Below are 23,172 nucleotides of genomic sequence, written 5' to 3' on the forward strand. Positions count from 1 at the left end.
TGGGTAATATTGTGATACATACCCAGGCATTGTATTTAAGTGATATCCAGTCTCTCAGGCATATTTGGATGTGATACTTAGGGGAGACGCAGTTAGTAATATTACCCATTATAGGAGAATGCTTTTGGCTTTCATAGGTATTTGAAAGCCGCACAAAATAAAACAATATTATTTAGCAATTGATTAATCCTTGTGGAAATCTCACAAATAAAGAAGCCCTTCTCTGTGCTCTGAGCACATCCAGGCTCAGGCCTGATAAGGCACTTATGTCACTGGGCTGTAATTTCCTGTTTACTTCTGGGCCTCTCTCAGCTGTCTTGAGACGTTGATGGTAGGGCCTGACCTTGCTCACTGCGTCCCTCCCAGTGCTTGGTGCTTGCACAGGGCAGGTGCTCCAAAATCATTTGTTAGATGAATGAATGAAGTAGTTGTATATCCAGTTTAAAAGTGGGGAGACTAAGGTTTAGATTTAAGAGATTTAAGATTAGAGTGTGAGGAGGGTTTATCTTCAGGCAGTGCCTTGTCTTCGTCTATCTCAAGATCTAAATGTGCCTGTGCAAAATATGGTGAAGGAGGTCTTTTGTTCCCTCTTGGAACCACTGCTCTTCTTCTGACTCTTTTCGAATAATAATACCAAGAACATGTTTTCTGAGCATGAATTAAGTGCCAGACACTGTGCTAAGCACGATACGTGTGCTAAGCACTTTATGCCTTCGTGTAATACTCGCAGCTCAAGAGGAGGCTATTACTATTACCTTAATTTTACAGAAGAGAAGACTGAGGAACAGAGAGCCACCTCCAATCTTCAGTGCACATTTATGCAAACACGTTAGAAGGTGCTTCTTCTTTTAGGTGGACCCAACCCTTGGCAGGGTCCGTGGCTTGATGAGCAGAATAATCGCTGACTTCAGACCTCATTGCCCCTGAGAGAGGGGGAACGTGGAGCCTGGAGGCTATGGAGGTTAAATTACTTGCTCAGTTTCACAGTCAAGGAAATGCTAGAATTGAGACTTGAACCCGCCTGTCTTCCCCCCAGCCTGAAGACTTGTACAATCTCCTATTTGTAACAAGGTCTTAATTACCTTATAAGGGTTGGCAGATTTTTTCTATAAAAGGTGAGATAGTAAATATTTCAGGCTTTGGGGGCTATACATTTCTGTCACAACTTCATGCTTAACTCTGCCATTGTAGTGCAAAAGGAGCTATATACCTTATGTAAACAAATGGGTGTGGCTATGTTCAACAAAATTATGTACACTAAAATTTGAATTTCACGTAACATTTTTCTTTTCATTTTTTCAGCTATATAATAATGTAAAAAACAAAAAATTCTTAGCTTGCCAGGGGTCTTATGAAATAGATGAGTTAATTTGGTTTTTGGCCCATAGTTTGCCAATTCCTGATATGAGATATTCCAAAAGAATCCAGTAAATGAAATCATTACCTATTCCATGACTATTTTTTCTTTCCTTAACTCTAAGTTCATGGAAACAAAACTGTGGAGACCTAGTTCCCCTTTTCTGTGTCTGTTTTATTCTAAGGCGGTTGCTGTGATTAATTATCTCCTAGGTAGATTTCAACATGTTTTTCATGTAGTTTTGAAATTTTTGACTGATTCCTCTTGCCCATAATTGTTTTGCAAGTGCAGTGACTCTGATTTTCTATACTTCTATGATTCTCTTAGCTAGACTTTCACTTATATTTGGCAGAGTAAAGGTTTTGATTATACATTATAACTTGCTTTAAATGAAGAAAAGAAAATTAAATGCAGACAAAGTTCAAAAATTAATTGTCCAGGATTACTAGAAAATATATTCCTTCTACCCTAACATCAAGCTCAAGGTTCTGGTATGCCCCTAGTTAATCCTTAAAAGAATTTTGGCTTCACGGCCTTGACCAGCATCTGGGATCTAAGTCTTCAACTAGACTCCTCAGTTAACTTGTCTTCATGGACATTTGAAAATGCTGCTTGTTCAGAACTATGGGTAGGAAGAATTCATCTAACAAATGGCCAGTTGAAAGGTCATCCAATAAATGGGCATTAATCCAATGACCAATTCTCTGTAATAAAGAGAATTTTGGCTTTTCAGAAGTTTGTATTTCATGCCTTTTCTTAGTTTCTTCAGGTGCTAACAAGTCCCCTCAAACTCTGTGCTCCAGCCAAAGTTGTCTTTTTCTTGTTCTTACAAGAAGCCACTAATTCTGCCCCCACTCCCTCCCCAGGCTTTCTTAAACTTCCTCAAGGAGGTCGTCTCAGAACCTTAGTCCAAGTTAGTTCCCACTTTGACATGTTTCTGTTGTTCTCTCCTTCCATACTCCTCATATTTGTAATTATTTGTTCAAGGTTTGTCTCTCCAACTACCCATGGGCTTCATGAAGACTTGTCCAACATTATAAGTTTGGCACCTGTTTAACTGCCTAGTATTTAAAGAGAGCCATGCTTAAGCAGAAGTGAGAAGTTTTTAGTTTCCACCTATGATACTGATCTATGTGTAATCATATCTAGTTTCATCTGACTCTTAAGTCTGCAGTGTGCAGCATGGTATCTGCTCATAGGACTGAAGTCTATGTGTTTGACCTTTCCTTAATTTGTTTATAAGTTATGTGAACAATGAAATTATTTACTTTTCATATCTGAAGTCTTTCATGTTCTGATAATGGCCCTGGCAAATCAAAACAAAGGAACTGGGAAAGCCTGGATTTGAATCCAGTTAACCGAGTGAATGTCTGGGACCAGGGCGTCCAGGGCTACATCTTGTACATTTATGGCAAGGTTGAGTTGCATTAAATTCTTTGCTTCTTCTGACCTGTTTTCCATCATGCTTAGCTTAAATCTAAGAAAGATTAGATCTGTAGGTCTTTAGAAATTTCATTTTAATTTTATTGTAGACAAATCTTTGGAATCAGTTAAGATGAAAATATTTTCATACTAAATGTATATTTGCATCTGGAAGTACATAGTGTTGTGTCAATGTTCCTAAAAGAGGGATTTTCTGAGGGAAAATCAAGAATTTTAACTGCCTATAACAGCCAGCCCATCTACTTTATATTATATCAGTATGATTTGCCAGATTTCCTGCTCATGACACATTTGTAGAAAGAAAAAACTAACCACTCAGTTTTTAGTAGATTCATACCCTCTAGTTGCATATGCTTATTTCTGAACACAAGGTTTGAATTCTAAGAAAAGGGGAAAACAAATGTTCATAGAACCCTTTTGCAAGTTGTATAGCACAGCCAAATGGTGAACCATTTCCATGAGTGCTGTGGCTAGATCCTCATGTGGAAAGGTCTAGTGGGGAATGTTTTATTCACTTTGTACATGAACAGTCACAGATTGGGGGTATCTTATATATGGCCTGATATTTGAAGGTGGGATCATGAATTTATACATTTGACAACATTTCTTTCATAGACTGACACAGTTTTCTATGTATGTCTTTGATGTTCTTTTCCTATTATATTCCTGTTTGCCTAGATTTTAGACCTTGGCATGATCAAGACTGTAGAAAGTTGTATGAGTTGTTCATGAATGTTTAGAATTCTGTGTAGAAAGATGCACTTTGAGTATTTTCCTAAGAAGCCTGATGTATGAGCTGAATTGTTTTCTTTGGTTCTAAGAACAGAGAACTTAGATATTTGCCTGGAGAATTTCTATGAAGTATTTATCTTCTCTCTGTCTCTGTCTCTGTGTCTGTCAGTCTCTCTGTCCCTCTCTGTCTCATACACACACACACACACACACAGAACTATGTGCAAGAAGCTGACTTAGATGTTTAGCATACATCAATAATCAAATGTTGAGCTTACATTTTCATTCTATCAAACTACATCAAGAAGTTGCTAGATAAGTCCACGTCTTTTTATTTCTTACATTTTAAATTAATTCTTTATGGTAAATATCATGTACTAGCATCTTCGAGTGCCTTAAGAATGGTTTAATAGTAAATGGTAGAGCACTATGAAGATAGTGTCTGTGTGAAGTTTTTGTAGTTATTTTCGTTGTCTTCTGAAAGATAAATGAAATGAAATGATCGAGGATTCTAAGTGATGCTTTGGCAGTGTCTGTTTTGGTTAATTTGCAGCCTCAGCTACATAGATAGCTTATATGGTTATTCCCTCTTACATCCAGATGCAAAATTAGAAATCAAGGGCTAGCTTAGTTGTTTATGTGTACTTGATTCTTAATCTTTTCCTGGAAATTTCTGAAATTAATAAATGTTTTATGGTGTATGCTGCTCTGAGAATTATTTTGAAAGTTATTTTTTGGTGGATTTAGTAAAACTGAAAGGCTGCTAGTAATCAATATCTTTGAAAACTGATTTTGTTTTGAGATAGTTTCCAAGCTACTATATGGTAATCTTTTTCTTTTTTTTCCATTGTGATAATAACAGATGGTATAGGGAAACCATACACATTTCAAGATTTTTCTGATTAGCTAAACCAAGTATATTTTGCTAACACTTCCTTGCTAATAATTTTGAAAACTACCTTCTCTTCTTTTTTCAGTTATTTACAAATAACTATTTGCATAAAGATTATTGTCTCTTTCTATGCATAGGTCATTATATGTTACACTTCAAATTCTATTATAAAATGTTCTAATTAAATACTACTACCATTGTTGCTTAAACATCAGAAAGTCTGTTAGTTTTGATCAATCCCAACATTTCCCAAAGTAGATTCTAGGGAATCCTAGTTCTGTAGAATATTAAAAATGTTATGAGATGGGCTGGCCCCATGGGCTAGTGGTCATGTTTGGTGCACTCTGTTTCGGTGGCCCGGGTTCAGTTCCTGGATATGGACCTACACCATTCATCAGTGGCCATGCTGTGGCAGCAACCCACATAGAAAATCTGGTTTGACATTATTATGCTTTCTGTATTACTTTCTGGAGTTTCCTTAAAAATATGTATATATTTGGGATTTGACCATAAGCTTTGCTGACTGCTCTGTTTTTGTCTCCTGCCTCCTCTAGTCAAATGGGATTGCAGCCCTCATTGCTATTTTGGTGTTACTGTTGCTCCTGGCCATCGGTTTGATGTGGTGGTTTTGGCCCCTTTGCTGCAAAGTGGTGAGTAAGAAGGATTTGCAACTCTACTCTTTTTTTTTAATGAGTGAGATGTAAAGTAAGACCCGAAATGTGAATCAGTACCACATTGTTCAACAACAGCAAAGTTTCCATTAGCAAAGCGAATTTTAATAGTTTTCATCACTGTAATAAATTCTAGAAAACATGCACGCCCATAAATGTTTATTATAAAACTTCATCTAAAAAACATTTCAAAATCAGATTTGGGGGACGAGGGAGACGTAAAAGGAATAAAGGGTTTTCCACTCAAGTACAAAAGAATTTCAAGTAAATTGAATGATATTTTCTGCTGGATTCATTGGGAGATGTTGATAACCTACCAGGGGTTTTTTTTTCAGTGCTCATTGAATCTTTCGCTGTTACCTCTTTGAAGGGTCTACTATTTCAGACCTTCTCTATTTGCCTCTCAGTAAAGCATTTTAGAAATGTCATGTGCAAAAGTGAGGGTATCTGTTACAGTGAGTGTGAAGTTATGACAGTTGGTTTCAGTTTGTGTCATTTTTCATGTTTGAGTAAAACCTCTGGAAGAACATGGTTTATATTAGTTTTCTATTGCTACTGTAAGCCACATATTTGGTGGCTTAAAGCAACACAAATGTATTGTCTCACAGTTATTTAGTCACAGATCCAAGATGGGTCTCACTGGGCTAAATGAGACTAAAAGGTATTGGCAGGGATACATTCCCCTCTTAACTCTCCAGAGGAGAATCTGTTCCCTTGCCTTGTCCAGCTTCTAGAGGCTACCCACATTCCGTGCCTCGTGGGCCCCTCCCTCCATCTTCAAAGCCACCCTCCATCTTCAAAGCCAGCAAGCTTGCATCTCTTTGACCACTCTTCTGTAGTCACATCTCCCTCTGACTCTTGAACCTAGCTGGGAAAGGGTCTCCAAGGTTAAGGAACCATGTGATAAGGTTGGACCTTCCTGTGCAATCCAGGGTAATCTCCTATCTCAAGGTCCTTAACTTTATCACATCTGCAAAGTCCTCTTTGCCTGTAAGGCAGTTTATTCATAGGTCTAGGAAATTAGGGTGTGGACATCTTTGTGGGGCCATTAGTCTGCCTATCAACGGGTGGCACGTTGAGTAATAAATTTCAGCACATTTCAAGCAATCCAACTTGGACCGTTCAGGTTTCATAGAAAAGATTGTCCTGAAGAAGAACTCACTCAAAGCATACCTACTACTTATTTTGATAGTATTCCTTTTATTATCAGCACATTGTGGAGAACTTCATATTCTGTGGATCACAGAACAGTGCTTTACATAGTATTTCTAGACTGCCTTTTTCCTCCTCACCTTGGCTGGCTGATTTCAGCCTCCTTGCCACTTCAGGCAGGCCTTTGATTGAGACTCCTGCATTTATTATTAATGATACTTCAGTCTGCTTTCATGAGGCAACTTTAAAATCCTTTATCTCCGAGCAGTTGGCCCACGGAGGAGGCACAGAATTAACTCAGACAACAGTAGAGACAAGAAGCATCCTGTCTCTTTGCTGAACTAATCAGTTTCCTGCCACAGCAATTTATGCTCAAACGGTTTCCTGTTACAATCTTGATTATTCTAGATATGGCTATTTCAGGGGGGCTCACATTCTCGAGACTCAAATTAAAAAGCAAAAACGTGCCTTAATGTGATCTGTGCTCCTTGGTTTTTTAATTTAAACTCTGCAGTGGTGGATTTCCTTCCTTCATTACTTTGCAGTTTCATTTATTATTGATCAGAGGGCTTGAAAGTGTCAATGTATATGCCTTTTTTAAAGACACATGCGGAAACTGAAATGGGCTTCATTGGGAGATTGCTAGATGTGCTCAAATACAGGTCTTGACCATCATTTTGGATGTTATGGAGAAGATTCCATCATCAGGTGGTAAGAATAGCTATGTTCCAATCCTGGGACTCTGCAGATTTCAAATCACGGAGTCTATTTCTTTATGTAAGGTATAGAGGGGCCCCTTAAAGGTGTGTTTTCAGCATGTCAGGAGGGCTTCCTATCCTCAGGAATATCATGAATGCTTACTAATTTATGCAGCTTATTTAATAGAGAGAACCACCTTTATTGTACATTTAGAACTATAAATAAAAGAGTGGCTGGCCCTGACTGTGAACTTATTTTTATACCTACGTATAAATGAATCACAGTGAACAAATGTTTCCTAAAGTAGGTTTAAAAGCAGGGAGAAAGGAGAGGCAAAATTCTGTGTTCAGCCCTTGGCAACCTAATATGTGCTAGCCCTGTGCTAGGAACTGGGGGTACAAAAAATGACTATAATGTGATATGGAAACTCACATTTTAATATGGAAACACAGAAATGTGGTCAAAATGTAAATGGCAGTTCACGAGTGCCCCAGTGGCAACATGTGCAAAGAACAGTAAGAACATAAAGGAGGAGAGATTTGCTAGAGGGATTGTTTCAGAGAAACCAGACTGAGCTGGTGACTCCAAACCGAGTTTTGAATAATGAATAAGATGTTGGCAATTGATGGGGGACGTTTCAGATGAAGTGTGTGTGCAGTTGTAAGTTACCATGGCGTGCTTTGGGAAGTGCTAGGCCGAGGCTTACCCAGCATGCCAGGGGAAGGGAGCAGTGAAAGATGACTTGGGATTTAGGCATTAGCGCCATAAGGGAGGGCCTCTTCTGTCTTTTAGGAAGTCTGAAGTACCTCAGGGGTGGTGGGAAGCTGCTGGAGAGACCTGATCAATATAATCCCCTGAAAGAAGCTTTCCTTGCTTTACCATGGTGCTGAGGTCTGGTCCTAGTGGTGATTAAGTCTGTATCCAAGTGAGTTCTGTCGACAATTGAGTGGAAAGCCAGTGACAGAGCGCACCTTAGATGTGGCTGGAGCCAAAGTGTCTCCAACAAAGTGTGGAGAGGCGGAGTACAATATGGAAGCTACATGAGCTAGAGAAAAACGAAGAGGTGATCTGAAAAGAAGGGGCAAAGGAGACCAGAACCTCGTGAACAAAAAAGATCTTAAGTGTACCAGAGGGTGTTGTAGTATGATGGCAGGGTATTTGTTTTATTTTGTTCCTTTTAGACAATATATGTGTGCAATGCTGGTACTAAACTATGGTTAGTTAAATAATTCTTAGCAGCATTTAATTATTAGGGGTCAGTGTGACTATCGTTACTAGTAATACTACTTTTTAATGGGAAATGAAATGCATTTATTTCAGTTTGGTGATGTACAAATTTCTTTTTGTCTGAGTGTGTTGTAAGTACTGGAGGCAAATATTTAAATCTAATCTTTCAACTGAAACATGACTAAATAGCTTAAAATGTCTGTTCTCAGGCACATTTAGATTATGTCAGTGATCCACCTCCTTGGGAATCATATGCTCAAGAGCTCTTATCAAAATAGAAAGCCTGGGAAAAAAGCCCTGAACAGAGGCACCAATATCTGTCACATATTCTTCATTCAATCATTTCACATTTTATGAAAATATATTATGAACTAATTCATTCATTGTTCAGAGATTAAAATTTCACACGTATCTAATCAATGACTCAGAAATGACAGTGTTGCTTATATTATATACTTATATTTTCTGCCCCAGATATCCAAAGGCTTTCAGAGCAATGGCCATCAGATTTCCAATGGTGGTGACTTTCCCTGAGGGGAGAGGGCTCGGTGAATGAGACATCTCCGGGGGTTAATGCCCTTTGGAAAAGCCTCCTGTGGTAGGCTGAATAATGGTCCCTAAAGATATCCAGACCTTAATTCCTGGAAACTGTGAATGTTATCTTATGTGGCAAAAGGGACTTTGCAGATGTGATTAAATTGAGACTCTTGAGATAGAGAGATTATCCAGGATGACTTGGATGGGCTCTAAATGTAATCACAAGTGTCCTTGTAAGAGGGAGACAAGGTAGATTAGACTGCAGAAGGGAAGAAGGCAGTGTGACCATGGAGGCAGAGACTGGAGTGATGCAGCTACTAGCTGGAGGATGCTCACAGTCACCAGGAGCTGGGAGAGGCAAGGAACAGATACAGCCTGGGGGCCTGCAGAAGGAACCAGCTCTGCCAACCCCTGATGTTAGCCTTGTAAGATTAGTTTGGCCTCCTGACCTCAGAACTGTAAGAAAATTAATTTCTGTTGTTTTCAGCCACTAAATTTATGCTAATGTCTTACAGCAGCATTAAGAAACTAATATATTCCTCAAATGATTCTGATACTCCCCAGGGTTAAGAATCACTGCTTAGGGCTATTGATTTTGGGAATTCTTATGTAACGTGTTTTCAGATCAACTCATTACAAAACTTGTTCATGGGGTACAAGAGGTTGTAAGATGGGAGACAAGGAAATATTCTTCAAAATGTTTGCAATAGTTCCAAGGCTAGTTAAATCAATACACATTTTTTAAAACTGGAATTATCATTTTGTTTTGAGTAAGTTAAGTAAATATGCATAATGCTTTATATACTGTGTAGAATTTACTTACTGTTTTGGAGTGATAAGGAATTTTTGGAAGAAATAAGTTTCTAATTTTCAGAAGTATCCAAAGAGTGTATGTTATTAGAACCATTTGACGTCAGCGGTCCATGGACAACTTTCTCAGGGTGCTTGTTATTTGCTAGAAGAGGCCAGTACAGTCTCATTCACATTCAGATATTGAACCCTTGAATCTTCTGAAAGCTAGAAATTGACCTTTTTACTCTGCAGGGAACAGCAAAGAACTTGAACATTTAACTAAATACTGTCAGTGAAACTACGACATATACCTCGTTAGCTGTACCAATTTGATATCAGGAACAAGAAACATATGAAAGTCATAAATATCCCCTCTAGAATACTTTATATTAAAATTTTAGCCAAAATCCTTAAAAAATGACTTTGTCAGGTTAGAAAGTAGTATTTTTTTGGTGATACTTAAATGAAATTATGATTAAACAATTATTTATGTGATTATTTGTTGAATATTTCTCTCACTTTATAGTCTAATAATTTCATGAAGGCAAGTACTGTGTGTGTTTTACCCATCACTGTAAACCAGGCATGCTGTATAGTAAACACTTATCCTTCTTGAACCATCTAAATTCTTAAAATTGAGATACTTGATATCTCTTTACCTGGAAGACAACTTCAAAATAGGATAACTTGTTGCTAGTTTTAATCAAAATTCTACCAACTATGGGGAAGTATTGTTGCATGAAGGGATTCATGGTACAATCTTAGTTCTTTGTATGATTTTCATTGCCTTTATTCAAAATGCGTCCCTTATAATGTATAGACAATAGAAAATGTGGCCTTTGTAATTCCACTCAAAAGGAACTAAGATACAATTATATAAGAATTTTCAATTGTAATAAAACTCTGAAGTAGAAGCAATTTAGCTTTTGTCTAGTTGCTTCTACATGTACTCCACAGGGAATTCTAACGTGAGGATTCTGAACTTGAATGGAAAAGAAAATCTTTATCTTCACTTCTAACTGAAATTTGTCATTTCCTTCACTTAAGAATGTAGGCTACTGTCCACAGAAGTATCAGCAGTTCTGAAGACTTTGTTGCCAATCATAATCACGGATATTCTGTATTTCATTTATAGTTGCTCAGATATTTTGAAATATCTTTTACACATATCACTACCTCAAAATTATGATTGATCCTAGACTTACTATTATATCTCATTATTTACTGATATAATCAACAAGTACATATTTCTATATCACAGACTTGGGTTTTTTCTAACAGATTTAATAATTAGATTTCAATATAATTGGGTTCCTTTAAATCTGTGTATTTTAATTTAGCTTAATTATTCTGGGAAGGGGTCCATTAGTTCACCAGATTGCCAAAGGGGGGCATAGAATAAAAAAAGGTTATGGAAATATCTGGCTATCCAGGATGCTTTTAAGATGAGACCATTTTAAATTTTTCAGTTCATTTTAACGAGCATTTTCAAGGATAAAGGAGAGAGATGATGTCATTTAAAATGTGGCAGAATAGTGTCCTCTGTGTACCTGGTCCTTCCATGACAAATAGAAATCGAAACCAATGATATTTGGAGAACTAGTAATAATCATAATGAAAGAGCCCTCACGCAAAGCTGAAATTTTCCGGCACAACCATTAGTGAATTATAGAGTATGTTGAGTTTGCAAACTATTCCATAAGGGGAAAAGTTCTCATTTGTGTAGGAAGTTATTTCTCACTATCTGTTAAGTATTCATATTCTGTTAAGACTCTTATTCTGCTCCTTGAGTATCCTCACATCCATCCTTCACAACTACTTTTCTTTAACAAAGACATCAGCAGGATCCTTCCTTTTTCCTTAAATTAAAAAAGGGGTCAGGAGAGGTTAAAAAAAAACTTAGCATGTATTGAATCATAAGTGAGATATCAGGAAATATGGATGTTTTCATCATTGCTTAGCTTAGAAGATATGTTGAGTTTGTAGCAGGTTTTTTTGTCATCTGGATGGCAGAAATGACAGTCCTATAGTTGCTTCATTTGGAATAACCAGACACTCCACTGAATTACAGATGTAAGGCTAATGAGGTGGCAAACAAAGGCTTTCTGGAGTGTTGTCAATTAGAGTGTGTTATACAGCTGCAAATAAATATCTGAATACGCTGGAAATGATAAATCTTCACTTCGCTCCAGTGTCCTTGGCCAAAGTTCTCCATGCTCCAGGGAAAACTGCAAGCTCATTCTTCCTTAGTACATTTAAGACATTACATAAAGACCTCATAAATCTTAATTTAAAAAGCCATTTTAAAAAATTATCTTTTAAAACCCAATTTGCTTATAAGTAAGTTGAGCTTTTGTGATGAGGCTATGTCTGACTGGAGCTCTATAGAATCATTTTCTTAGCCAGCAACAGCTGTGCTGTTCTTTCTAAATAGTAATAATGCTTCTACACGGCACTTGTTTTTATTGTTGAGGAGGGCTCTTAGTGCCTTTATTGAGTTACTTTGCAGCCCGATTTTTTTTTTCCTTTGGAATGCACAATAAAACAGAAGTAATTTAAATTTTAATATGCCTTCCTTGCACCATTAATTAAAATGATTTATGTTTGGTTGCCTCCTAGAAACAGAGTGTGATGTTAGCTCTTATTGCTTCCATGGTGATGTTTTCCAACAGAGCAGCATTTACAAAACAGGGTATCAAACTCTTCCTGGTCTTAGTTTATTTGCTTTGACAGCAGCATTTTACTTAACTCCTGGCAGAATACGTTCTCACACTGCTCTTCCCAGACCTCCTTTGGCATTTTAAATTATATTTATTGTCCGACTTCCCACCAGTTATTTATTCGTTCAAAGTAAGAATCTTTGAACATTGATGAGTCTGTCAAGGCTGAAAGGAAAGGGAGGATGAGATAACCCAGACCCTATTTTGTTCTGGATGTTGAAAGCATCTGACTTTGTGGGATTCAGAAGAGGACTTTCCAGATACTCACCTAAGACAACTTTGTGTTGAGGAAAGGCACTACACTTGCTCTCTGAAAGGAAAGAAAAAGGAAAATGAAAGGAAGACCCACATATATTTTAAACAAATTTTTGTAAACAGTAAGAATGGTTTCTCTATTGTCTGTGGGCTCTTAGGCACTTAGATGACATCGCTGATAAATTGGGCATTTGCTTTTGTCACTGGCAGGAGTCAGTTCTGAAATACTAGTTGATGTACGGTCGTTGTATAGTATCTTTAAAAAAAAAAAATCCAAGGCAGTTCACTGTTGACAGTTCTTTTCACTCTTTTCTGAATATCGGAACATATGATTGCATCAAGCTGGCTGCAGGCTCCAGTGCTGACATTTTCTAGCGCAAAGAATGCCCACATCACTCGAACATTTGAAAAGTGTTAATGAGCAGATCAAAAGGACTGTTGCCTCAAGCAGCTAACTTTTTTTTAAACAAATCGGCTCTCCTCCAAACTGAAATCTTCATTCTAGCAGCTAAGTAGATGAGATGTAATCCTCCCTGATGATGGTAATAACAAATGAAAAAAAAATTGGAGAAGAATCAAACTCTGCATATGGTTCATAAAGTGGTGAAAGTGTTTTCCAGAATCTTCAATACAGAGCTGAAGGATGCTAAGTGGAAAAAATCCTGGCAACTAGGCAATATTATGCCTTTTAAAATCTGCAAATTCTCATAAAATATGGTGCATATGAATACATCCTTTTCTGAAATGAATGTGTTCTTGCACTATTTAATACGAGAATGGGATTCTCATGATTGTTATTTTTAATGTATTTGGACTAACAGTAAGGTTTCCTTTTCTCCTGCACTAGTTTTATTGAAATGTAGGGATATCAGCTGGACACAGATCTTTGCCATTTTTGGCTTTTGGACTGAATGGCTTCAGGTTATTTTCATCTTCCTTTGTTACTTATGAGGTTGTGTGGTAGGGTAGAGGGAAGGAGCATTTTGAAATGTCACACAAAAAAACATTATTTCCTATTCCAATATTTCTAGGGCAGTGATGTTGGGCATATGAATTCACATGTCATATCTCTCTAAAACAGGGATGATAACCTCTCTCACACACAGTTACCATAAAAATTAAGCTATAGCTATCTTTCTGTCTATTTATCCATTCATCCATCTGTCCATCCATGCATCCTAACAAGTAACAATTACTCAACAAATCTTAAGTCTTTTCTTTTGTACCCTTTCCCTTTGTGGTTCAAACCTTATTTTAAAAGGACGTCATGTGGCAGAAGAAGTTGAACTCAGAGTTTGGAGGTAGATGGACTTGGGTCCTGGGTTTGAATTCTAATTCTAAAGTTTTCTGTTTGTATATCCTTGGGCAAGTTATTAAGGTTATAGCCTCCCTCTCCTTATATTTAAAATGGAGATAAGCGTGGTAATTGCACAGGGTGATTATGAAAATAAGAGAAATATACAGTGTGTGGCATATGGCAGCACCAAGAAAGGGTGGTTATTGTTAACAGTGATAACAGCACACAGATGAGCCTTATCCTGCTTCAATTTTCTGATGGTGCTGTTACTTGTTGTGATGGTGCTTGTGTCTCTTAATTTAACACATCAAAATTTGATTCAGGTAGAGTTTTAAGGGCTTTGTTTCCATCATTAACAATGTAGAAAATATACTTGCAGGATTTCAAAATCACTTTAAATTTATAATAAGTCATGCATTTAGTCATATATTAGATTAATGAGACATTATTGGAAAAACAAACCCTAATGTTCTTTTCCAGAATAAGGTGAATACAAATAGATATAGACATACAGCCTACTTAGTTATGGAAAGGCACAGAAGCAAAAAACCTGGTGGAAATATTGTGATATGTATTTTGTTTTAGTGTTCTATTAGAATTTTCATGTTGGAAAGGGCCTACAATTAATCAAATTTATTTCCCAGATGAAGAAACTTAGGATGGTCTTACATCTTCCCATCTGCCATTGAGTTCATTTGTTCTCTGGCTTTATTGGTTGAAAGAGAAATTTGATGCTTCAGTTTCTTTGGAAGTAGCAATATTTTAGTTTCATGGAAATCTATCTCTGTTTATTATTTATATATATATTTTTTCCTCAATATTTTTCTTATAAATTTAGAAGTTGGCTATGAGCCTGTGTGAATATTCTCAGCCAGTTCCTTCAGCTCACTTTCAATCATACTTTTAGTACCTGCTGTTTGTAGAGCACTTTATTAGGCACCGTGATATTTGTAAAGAAGGAGAAATGATTATTGCCCTTAAGAAATCTACACTCTTAAGGGATAACTGAAAAATTCCAAAATAAACATATAAACTCAAGTTAATGAAGCATGAATTGTTCGACTGTGCAGCAGCTATATTTTTAGAAGTTTTAAAGCTTGTAGATAAAGCAATGGAAAGTTGGTGGACTACTCTGTGATGGCTGGATGGGACTTAACATAGAAATGGTCATTTTATTTGTAGTAAGCAAAGGGATCTTCAGTCAGCCTGGAGTAGAGGTGCATGTAGGGGGATGTTTGTAGATAGGATGTTAGGGCAGAACTAGACCATGCTAAGGCATTTGAACAATGAGAATAGAAGAGCTGGCTCTTGTAGATGTATGAAGAAGGAGCTTTGGTTTGCCAGGTTGTGGCTTATGATAACAGATAAAGGGTCTCTGATAAGGAGAAAGAATGCAAAGATGCCTCTCATTATCCTGTTGTGAGTGTGTCAGCAGTGGTCATATGAGGATTTTATATTCAAACTCAGTTTGCTCATATCAATGCTAAAACTAGATGCTATGCAGGATAATGAGTATGACATAAAAAAGAAAGAGTCATGGAGAGGGATGTTCAGTAATTCTCAGAAGGATATAATGTTGAACAGGGCTGGGGATACTATTTATGTCCTTATAAATTTATATACCAATGCAAGATGTACAGGTAATAAGCAGAGTAAATTTGAACTTCTCACAAAGAAGTGAAAGTGAGTTCAGATGCATTATACTCATTCTTAGGGGAATGAAAGAGGTACCTTGGTCTTTTTCTAGTAAGGGAACTCTAGAAAGAACTTTATGGTAATTTGCAAAACTAAGAGTAGAAGCATGATTTCTAGGGTTCTTCCAATAAAATTCACTAATTTATTGATTTCACCTGTGGTCACTGGAACCATCGATCCATTTTGACCAAAGAAATGATTGATTAAGCTTCTGTTAGAAAAATATTGACATGGCTACATAGGTTAGAATGAGGGATGGGTTAGAGATAAGACAAGAGATAAGAGCTAGATGTCTAATTTAACTACAAGTAGAGCATGTAAACATTGGTGCCCAAAAAAGCTATGGTAATTATAGACTATCAATCAATAGTATCAATATGTTATTAATTAAAATGCATAGAATGGGAGTGAGCACTGCTGGGGGTGCATCTATTTTGTCTGAGCACCATTCATTTAATTATAATGGCTTGGCCACACTTAAAATGCTATTATCAGTTCTGGAAAACACACTTTGAGATATTGATCAAATGAATATATACTAAGGAAATTGACCAAGACATAATATAACTCAGAAAGTAAATAACTTAGAACAATTACATGAAAAATGGTTGCGATGTTTAGCTTTCAGATGAGTAGCCTCAGTAGATATGTGGTTATCATCCTAGTATTCAAAAATAGGAACTGCTCTCTTCTGGAAGAAAAATTAGTTGTGTGTGTGTGTTTCCACACTCTAGGATCAGGACTAAAGAGTGGAAACTACAGAGAGGGAAGCTTTGGCTTCATTTGTGGGAAAAACTTTCAAGTGATTTGAGTTCCTTGCCAATGGAATGAATTGCTTTGTGAGTTAGCAAATTTCTCTTTATTGCAGAAATTCAAACATAGTTGGACTACAGCTAGGTGAGAAGATTTTAGAATATTGACGTTTTGGTTGAATGTGCATTGGAGAAGTTGAAAAATGTTGTACTAGATATTTTTAAGGTCCAGAGAATCTTTGAGTTTATGAGTTTTAGGTGGTGATAGTGGGAATGGAATGTAAAGAATCCTTCCTTCTTCCCTTGTTCCTTCCTGCCTGCCTTCCTTCCTTATTCCTTTTCTCCCGTTGTCCTTTCTTCCCTCCTTTTTTCCCTTTCTCACTTTCCTCCGTTTCCTCTTTTCCTAACTTCCCTTTCTTCCTTCCTTCCATCTTCTTTACAAAATAGAAAATCTTTTTTGTGCTAGATACCTTATTAAATACTGAAAATACAGTGAGGAGCAAAGCAGACATAACCCTGTCTTCATGGAAGTTATAGTTTTTTGGAGCTAGATAAAGTTATCAACTCTGATCAGTGCTAGAGAAGAACAAATAGGCATCCGTGCATATCAAGGGAATCTGAACTTCTCTGGGAAGATTGGGGGAATTCATGGTTGTGGGGGGTGGTGGGGGGAAGAAGAGAGAGAGAGAAAAGGAGAGAAATATTTCATAGAGTCTATTGGACATGGTAAATGATTTAGGGAAGTCATTTAGAAATGAGGAAGAAATTATAGATTATGAGAAAAATGTGAGGCTGCAACTAGAGTGATTTACTTGAAAGAAACAGGAAAGACAGGAAGAAGAGTTGGCTTATAAATGGAGATGGTTAGGTTGGTTTTGACCATGTTGAGTGTGAAATGTTAATCTGCTTTTCATTGATTGATTTTGGACAAGCAGGTTGATAATTATATGAGTTGCTTCCTTTTTATAAAGGAAATGCACCTATAGCGTGACAACCTTAACTTTATTTTATTTTACTACAGTATTATTTTAAATCTTAATCCTCCAATGGCATTTATTTCTGGGCTAACTGGAAAAATTCACAGATTTCTATCCTTCAAAATTACTAAAAAAGAACTGAACTTTTATGTTTGTTGATAAAATTGAGTTAAATAAAAGGGTTACAAAGAAATAGCATTTCTTATAGCATTCAAACTAAATTGCTGGCCAGTTATATCTATGTGGCTATAGTCTCTGTATATTTTTTTCCTGAGATTTAGATCTAAATTACAATTTGAATGATGAAAATAATATACATAAAGGAAACTATGTCAGTTCTCTAAACATTATCAATAACATTAAATTTTTTAAAACCTTTCATTATGGAAAATTTCAAACATACACAAAGAGAAAGAGTAAAATAATGAATTCCTCATGTTTCCTTCACTCAGCCTCAATGATTCTCTATTTACGGCTAATCTTATTTCATCTATAATCCCATCCACCTCCCCATCCCAAATTATTTTGATGAAAATGCTGACATTTTCATATGACATCATATCACTTAACCTGGAAATATTTCAGTATATATCTTTAATAGATAAGCAGTCTTCAAAAGACATATCCATGGTAATAGTAATATACCTAAAAAGTAATAATTATTCTTTGATGATATTCATTTTCAAAGTTGCTATTGTTTTAAACTTTTGAAAACTTAATAATATAATTGAAACATCTGATATTAGATAAAGTAAACCAGTTAGATTTTCAAACAGTTTTCTTCTAAGTATAGAGACTTAGATGTGTATCTGAATTATCAGAAGCCAGTGGCACTTGGTCAATAATTTTCTATCATGATGGTGTGAAAAGTCTAGATACCTCAGTACCAGTCAAGACCATCTGAATTAGATTTCAGGCTCCATTTCCCTCACAGAAAGAATTGACCATATTAAATTTCACGAAAGAATATATTGAGTGATGATTCACAGGAAAGGAATCTTCGTTAAAAAGTTGATTTATTTCTAGGTTAAAAGGTGGGGAAAGAGAGTATGTTAATTTCCCTATCATCTCATCCAAAAGCGGGCTAACTTCTGTATGTCAATTATGAAAAAGTCAATGAGTCACAGCAGGAGGATTTTGCTAGTAAATTCCTACTCTATTTGAGGGGACATACTGTAATCTAGTGGAAAGTGTTTGCATTTTGACATTAGAAGAACCACTTAGTGAAACTTTGTGCAAGGTATTTGACAATTTTTGTTCTTGTTATTCACTTGACAAATGAAGCTAATAATATATGCATATCATAAAGATAAAATGAATGAATGTGTTTGAAGGAATTTAGTGAATCGTTAGGTGCTTGTTATCTACTGCTGCCTAACAAATGACTCCACAACTTAGTGTCTTCAAACAAGTTGGTGTCTTCACGGTTCTGTGGACACTGTCTCAGCTAAGACACTCTCACTCTGGGGTTCAGGTGATTGCCATCAGATGGCAGCTTGACTGGAGTCATCAGAAAGCTCAACAGCCCTTGATGTCTGAGAGAGATTCTTCTCTCAGATGTATGGCACCTCAGCTGGGATGGCTGACATAGCTGGGGGCTGGCCAGATACCTCTTTCTCATCACCCAGACTTTCCGTAAGGGCTTCCTTACAGCTTCATGGTCTCAGGGTAGACTTCTGACATGACAGTAGGCTTCCTCCAGAGTGACACTTCCAACTGTGTCAGGGGAAGTGGAAAAGCTTCTTCCTGACCTAGCTTGAGAAGTCACGTGACACCACTTCTACCTCATGCTAGTCAAAAGCTAGTTAAAGGCAACCCCTAATTCAAAAGGAGGGGCATACATATTGGGAGGCAAGGTTCATTGGGGACATCTTTGGTGCTACCACAATATTTTACTAATCTAATTATCATAGATTATAAAATAATTTAAATATTTTTACACAGCCTTATTGTCTCCTCCCTATTCCACCAAAGTTTTTACATTTGATTTTTTTTTTTTTTGGACAGGTTATCAAGGATCCCCCTCCACCACCACCCCCTGCACCAAAAGAGGTAAATGAGTGCCTTATAAGTGACCTTGGTGTTTTTTTTCTCTATTTAGATATTATCCCCAAATTTGATCAATTACATTGTTGTCAGATGACTATGATAACTATGTCTTGACTTTTGAATTTATGAAAATCAATTGTTAGTCTTTATCCTCTTAGGATTTCTTTCATGTGCTAAAGGAACTGAATTCTTCACAGACTGATAAACATAGACTGGCCATCAGAATCAACAGTACATAGGGATTTAATTTTATAGCACTATATCAATAGTTCTGATGTCACTTATTTTATTTACATAAAGTTGGAAGAGCCAAACTGTCAGTTTAAAGATGTTATTATTTTCTTCAAAATGATTATTACTTTTATATTACTCTGTTAGCCAAAATTGCATCAGCAACATGAATACAGAATCTACGGACATTGTGCATTTCCCAACTGCCTGTCTTGTTAGTACAAATTTCGCAGAGTTCAAACTTACACATATATAGATGCTTTAAATGATTATTTAAATGTTGTCCTAATTTTAATGATTTATCTTTTTAAATATGAAGTGATGAATAGATTTCCAACAAACAGCTGATCCTCATAGTTAAGGAGTAACTTTTGGTAACCTAGTGAAATAAGGGCAATTCCTAAAATTGTGGAAGGGAAGGAGTCCTCGTATTCTGTAGAACTCCACTTGAAATTTATGCACGTGAGCATAAATGCATCCACATGCCCTGTATATAATTTTCATCACATTTCTTCTATATCAATGACATTATTCATAAAAATGTTTAAATGTGAGCCAGTTCTGAACAAACAATATTTGAAGAACTTAATTAAACCCGCTTAAAAAAACTGTATCTACACAGGAGGAAGAAGAACCTCTGCCTACCAAGAAATGGCCAACTGTGGATGCTTCCTATTATGGTGGTCGAGGGGTCGGAGGAATTAAACGAATGGAGGTCAGTATCTTCAAAAAAAATAGAAGCTGCTAATCTCGAAAATGTATTTCTAGAACTATTAAGCCATGGAAACTGTGCTTTTCACAATTCAATATCACAATAATCATCCATTTTTACTTAACACTGGGTCTTTCGGGGATGATTCCTTTTCAATGGAATCATCCTGGCCGTTTCAAAACTGTTCAAGAACTGACTTCATGAGACAAAGAATTGCATTGATAAGATGCCTGAATTCTAAACGGCAAAACAAAGTTAGGGTTTTTCTCACTATTTTGGAAAAAATTACCTCAGAGAACATCAACTTTAAAGAAGTTGGCCACTTAAAGTTGCAACAATGCTTGTCTTTGAAAAGATCCAGCAGTTATGAACTATTTGAGAGAGAATGTTAAAATATTCAATAGTCTGGATATGACCTTATCACAAATGTAGAGGAAGCACATTTAAGGTTTCTTTTCTTTCTTTCTTTTTTTTTTTTTACAGCTTTTAGTTACCACTTATGAATGATCATAATTAACATTAAGAATCATTTATAGAATGTATTGAATTTTTTGACTGGCTCAAAATGTGGATTGAAATTGAACTTTAATATTATACGTTAAAACTCCAATGAGGTCTTCTTACCACCATGAAATAGTTTTCAAAGTGATAGATTAATTAATAATAAGCAATCATCGCCAACACTGAGCCCTTAACAACAGTTTAGACAGGCCAGCATCTCACCCCAAGGAGCAATTGAAAGAATTTTCTCATTGATATATTGACTTTATCATTAAACATAAATCCTGGCATTTCCTCCTTATTCGTTATCCTTTAATTTTACTTCTTGATAAGGACTTTTTGTGTGTTGTGCAATCATTGTACGTCTCTTACTGTCATATCTGCTCTGTCCCATTACTGCCAGCAAAAATCAATAAGCTAATTAACAACCTCACAACTGTTGCAATTTTCTCTTTTTATACCTTTCAATAAAATTCAGATTCCCAAGGAGAGTTTCCCCTGTTCAGAATAAATTTCAGTATTCTTCAAAAGAAGCCCAGGCCTACTTAACATCGCTGTCATTACCAAAGTGGGTATTCAAGTCATCTGATAGTGATTCTCACTTTCTGGACCACATTCCATCTTAAAATAATGTACATTTCCCTAAGAGCTTGCCACTTTGTTGCTGAAATATCCTCTGACTCATTGCCAATAAGCCATGGAAAGGGCAGGTGCCAGAAGCTATTAAGCTTGTCTGTTGGAGAAGATACTGCGTGTGTGTTTGTTTGTAGGTAACTGAGAATATCAAGGAGTAGAGAGAACACGGCTAGGCTAGCTCTTGTTGCTTGACACATAAGGAAGGTCTTTTCTTTCCCCTTGCCTTTGTTGTGTCATTCTAGGCTTGGAGGAATGGGGAAAGAGTGGATTAGATGTTCCTGTGTATATAAAAAATACACTTCTAAATAAAATTGTTACATATGGATATCTAAATATGATCTGTCACAACCTATTTTTAGTTTATTTAGCCTTATTCCAAAATGTGTGTGTAAAAAGATCTATGCAAGGAGAAAAAAGATTTGACAGGATACACCACGTTATTAGTTTTCTCTGGATGGAGTGATTTTCAATTTGTGCTATATATTTCCGTATTTTTTCTTCACTTATTTGACAATGAGTATGCACTACTTTATATTCAGAATAATAAATTTAAGTCCATTTTGAAATCCGCACGTAAAATATCACATGACAACAAGATACGGATATATTAGTATGTGATATCTTAGTATGTTTTAAATGAATAAATATTATTAATGCTAAATACACTAGGAATTATGCCAGGTTTTTTTTAGTCCAATATTCCAGTCTTCCAAAGATTGAGATCTCTTTCTAAAGAAAAGGAAAGCATGGGCATGAACTCTTCCGAATGGGTCCTGAGTTAAAAGGAATATTATTGGTTTATGCTCAAGAAAGCCAAGGTCTCATGCACATTCTTGAATAACTCACATTTCAGGTTTTGTTACTGACTCTTAATATGTGAAATTATATCACCCGTCCTTTTCAGTTGAAGAAAATTTATGGAAAGGATTCGTCCACTTTTATTAAATCAGAGTCCATTTAGCCTTGGCTGATTTGGGCTACATTTTATGGAGTATTCCATCAATGAGATGGAAATGGGAATGAGAATGAGAAAAAAAAAGAGAAAATAAATTTGGGCTTTGAAAGGGGAAACACAATACATAAAAATACGCAATAAAAATTGAACCGAAAATTAAGCATCATTAAACTTTCTCAAACATGAACTTATTTAAACTTGGAGAGGGAAAAGAGAATACATAATCAGTTTTACAATCATGCCTATTCAAACCTGGAAAGTATTTCCCTTTAAAAAAAATATCTTAAACTGGAGAAGGTAAAAGGCGTCACAGAAATTATGAGCACATCTGAATTACAGAACAAATCTTCCTAAGTAATGTTATTTTAAGCCAGTATATGGATTTTACCTAGAAATTTTTTCTTACTCCTCCTTTATATTAAATATTTAAACACTATGGCAATGACAATTTGCAGAAAGCTGGAACCAAGCTGATGTTAATGACAGATGTTAGCACAACTGATCCACAACACCTAATGACTTCAAATGTGTGTTTCTGCCAATTGAGCGTGAAACTGTTTTTGTTTCTTTTCTCAATTCTGAAATTGCTCCTTTATGATACAACCTCCTATTCATCCGAATATGCTCTAGAAATTATGGAATATCATTGTTTATAATGAAAGCCAAGCAGAGTTGAAAGAATTTAGCTATGAAGCTTGCACTTATTTTTTATAGTAAAAAAGTCAGACATATTAATTCTGCTAAGGTTCCTTGTAGTAACCTATTCCTGTTACTATTTTATCCTTTTTGACTATCTCAGTGTGATCAAACTAAAATATTAAAATTTATGCATATATATTTAATTGCTTTTAAGAGTTTTAGGAAAACTCTATAAAGTGTTTCCTAATTTT

At 36.1% G+C, this 23,172-nt stretch overlaps 1 protein-coding gene across 7 annotated transcripts in view; it reads left to right on the forward strand.

The window, feature by feature from the left end:
• ANTXR2 (ANTXR cell adhesion molecule 2) overlaps positions 1 to 23,172 on the forward strand; it is a 233,451-nt gene that overhangs the window by 152,372 nt on the left and 57,907 nt on the right. For all 7 annotated transcript variants that reach the window (XM_070505556.1, XM_070505557.1, XM_070505561.1 and 4 more), the window contains 3 exons: positions 4,979 to 5,074; positions 19,206 to 19,250; positions 20,101 to 20,193. In XM_070505556.1, the coding sequence (XP_070361657.1) occupies positions 4,979 to 5,074; positions 19,206 to 19,250; positions 20,101 to 20,193 (234 nt within the window). The remainder of the gene's footprint in view (positions 1 to 4,978; positions 5,075 to 19,205; positions 19,251 to 20,100; positions 20,194 to 23,172) is intronic.

This window comes from Equus asinus, chromosome 3, assembly GCF_041296235.1.
Source record: "Equus asinus isolate D_3611 breed Donkey chromosome 3, EquAss-T2T_v2, whole genome shotgun sequence".
NCBI lineage: Eukaryota > Metazoa > Chordata > Mammalia > Perissodactyla > Equidae > Equus > Equus asinus.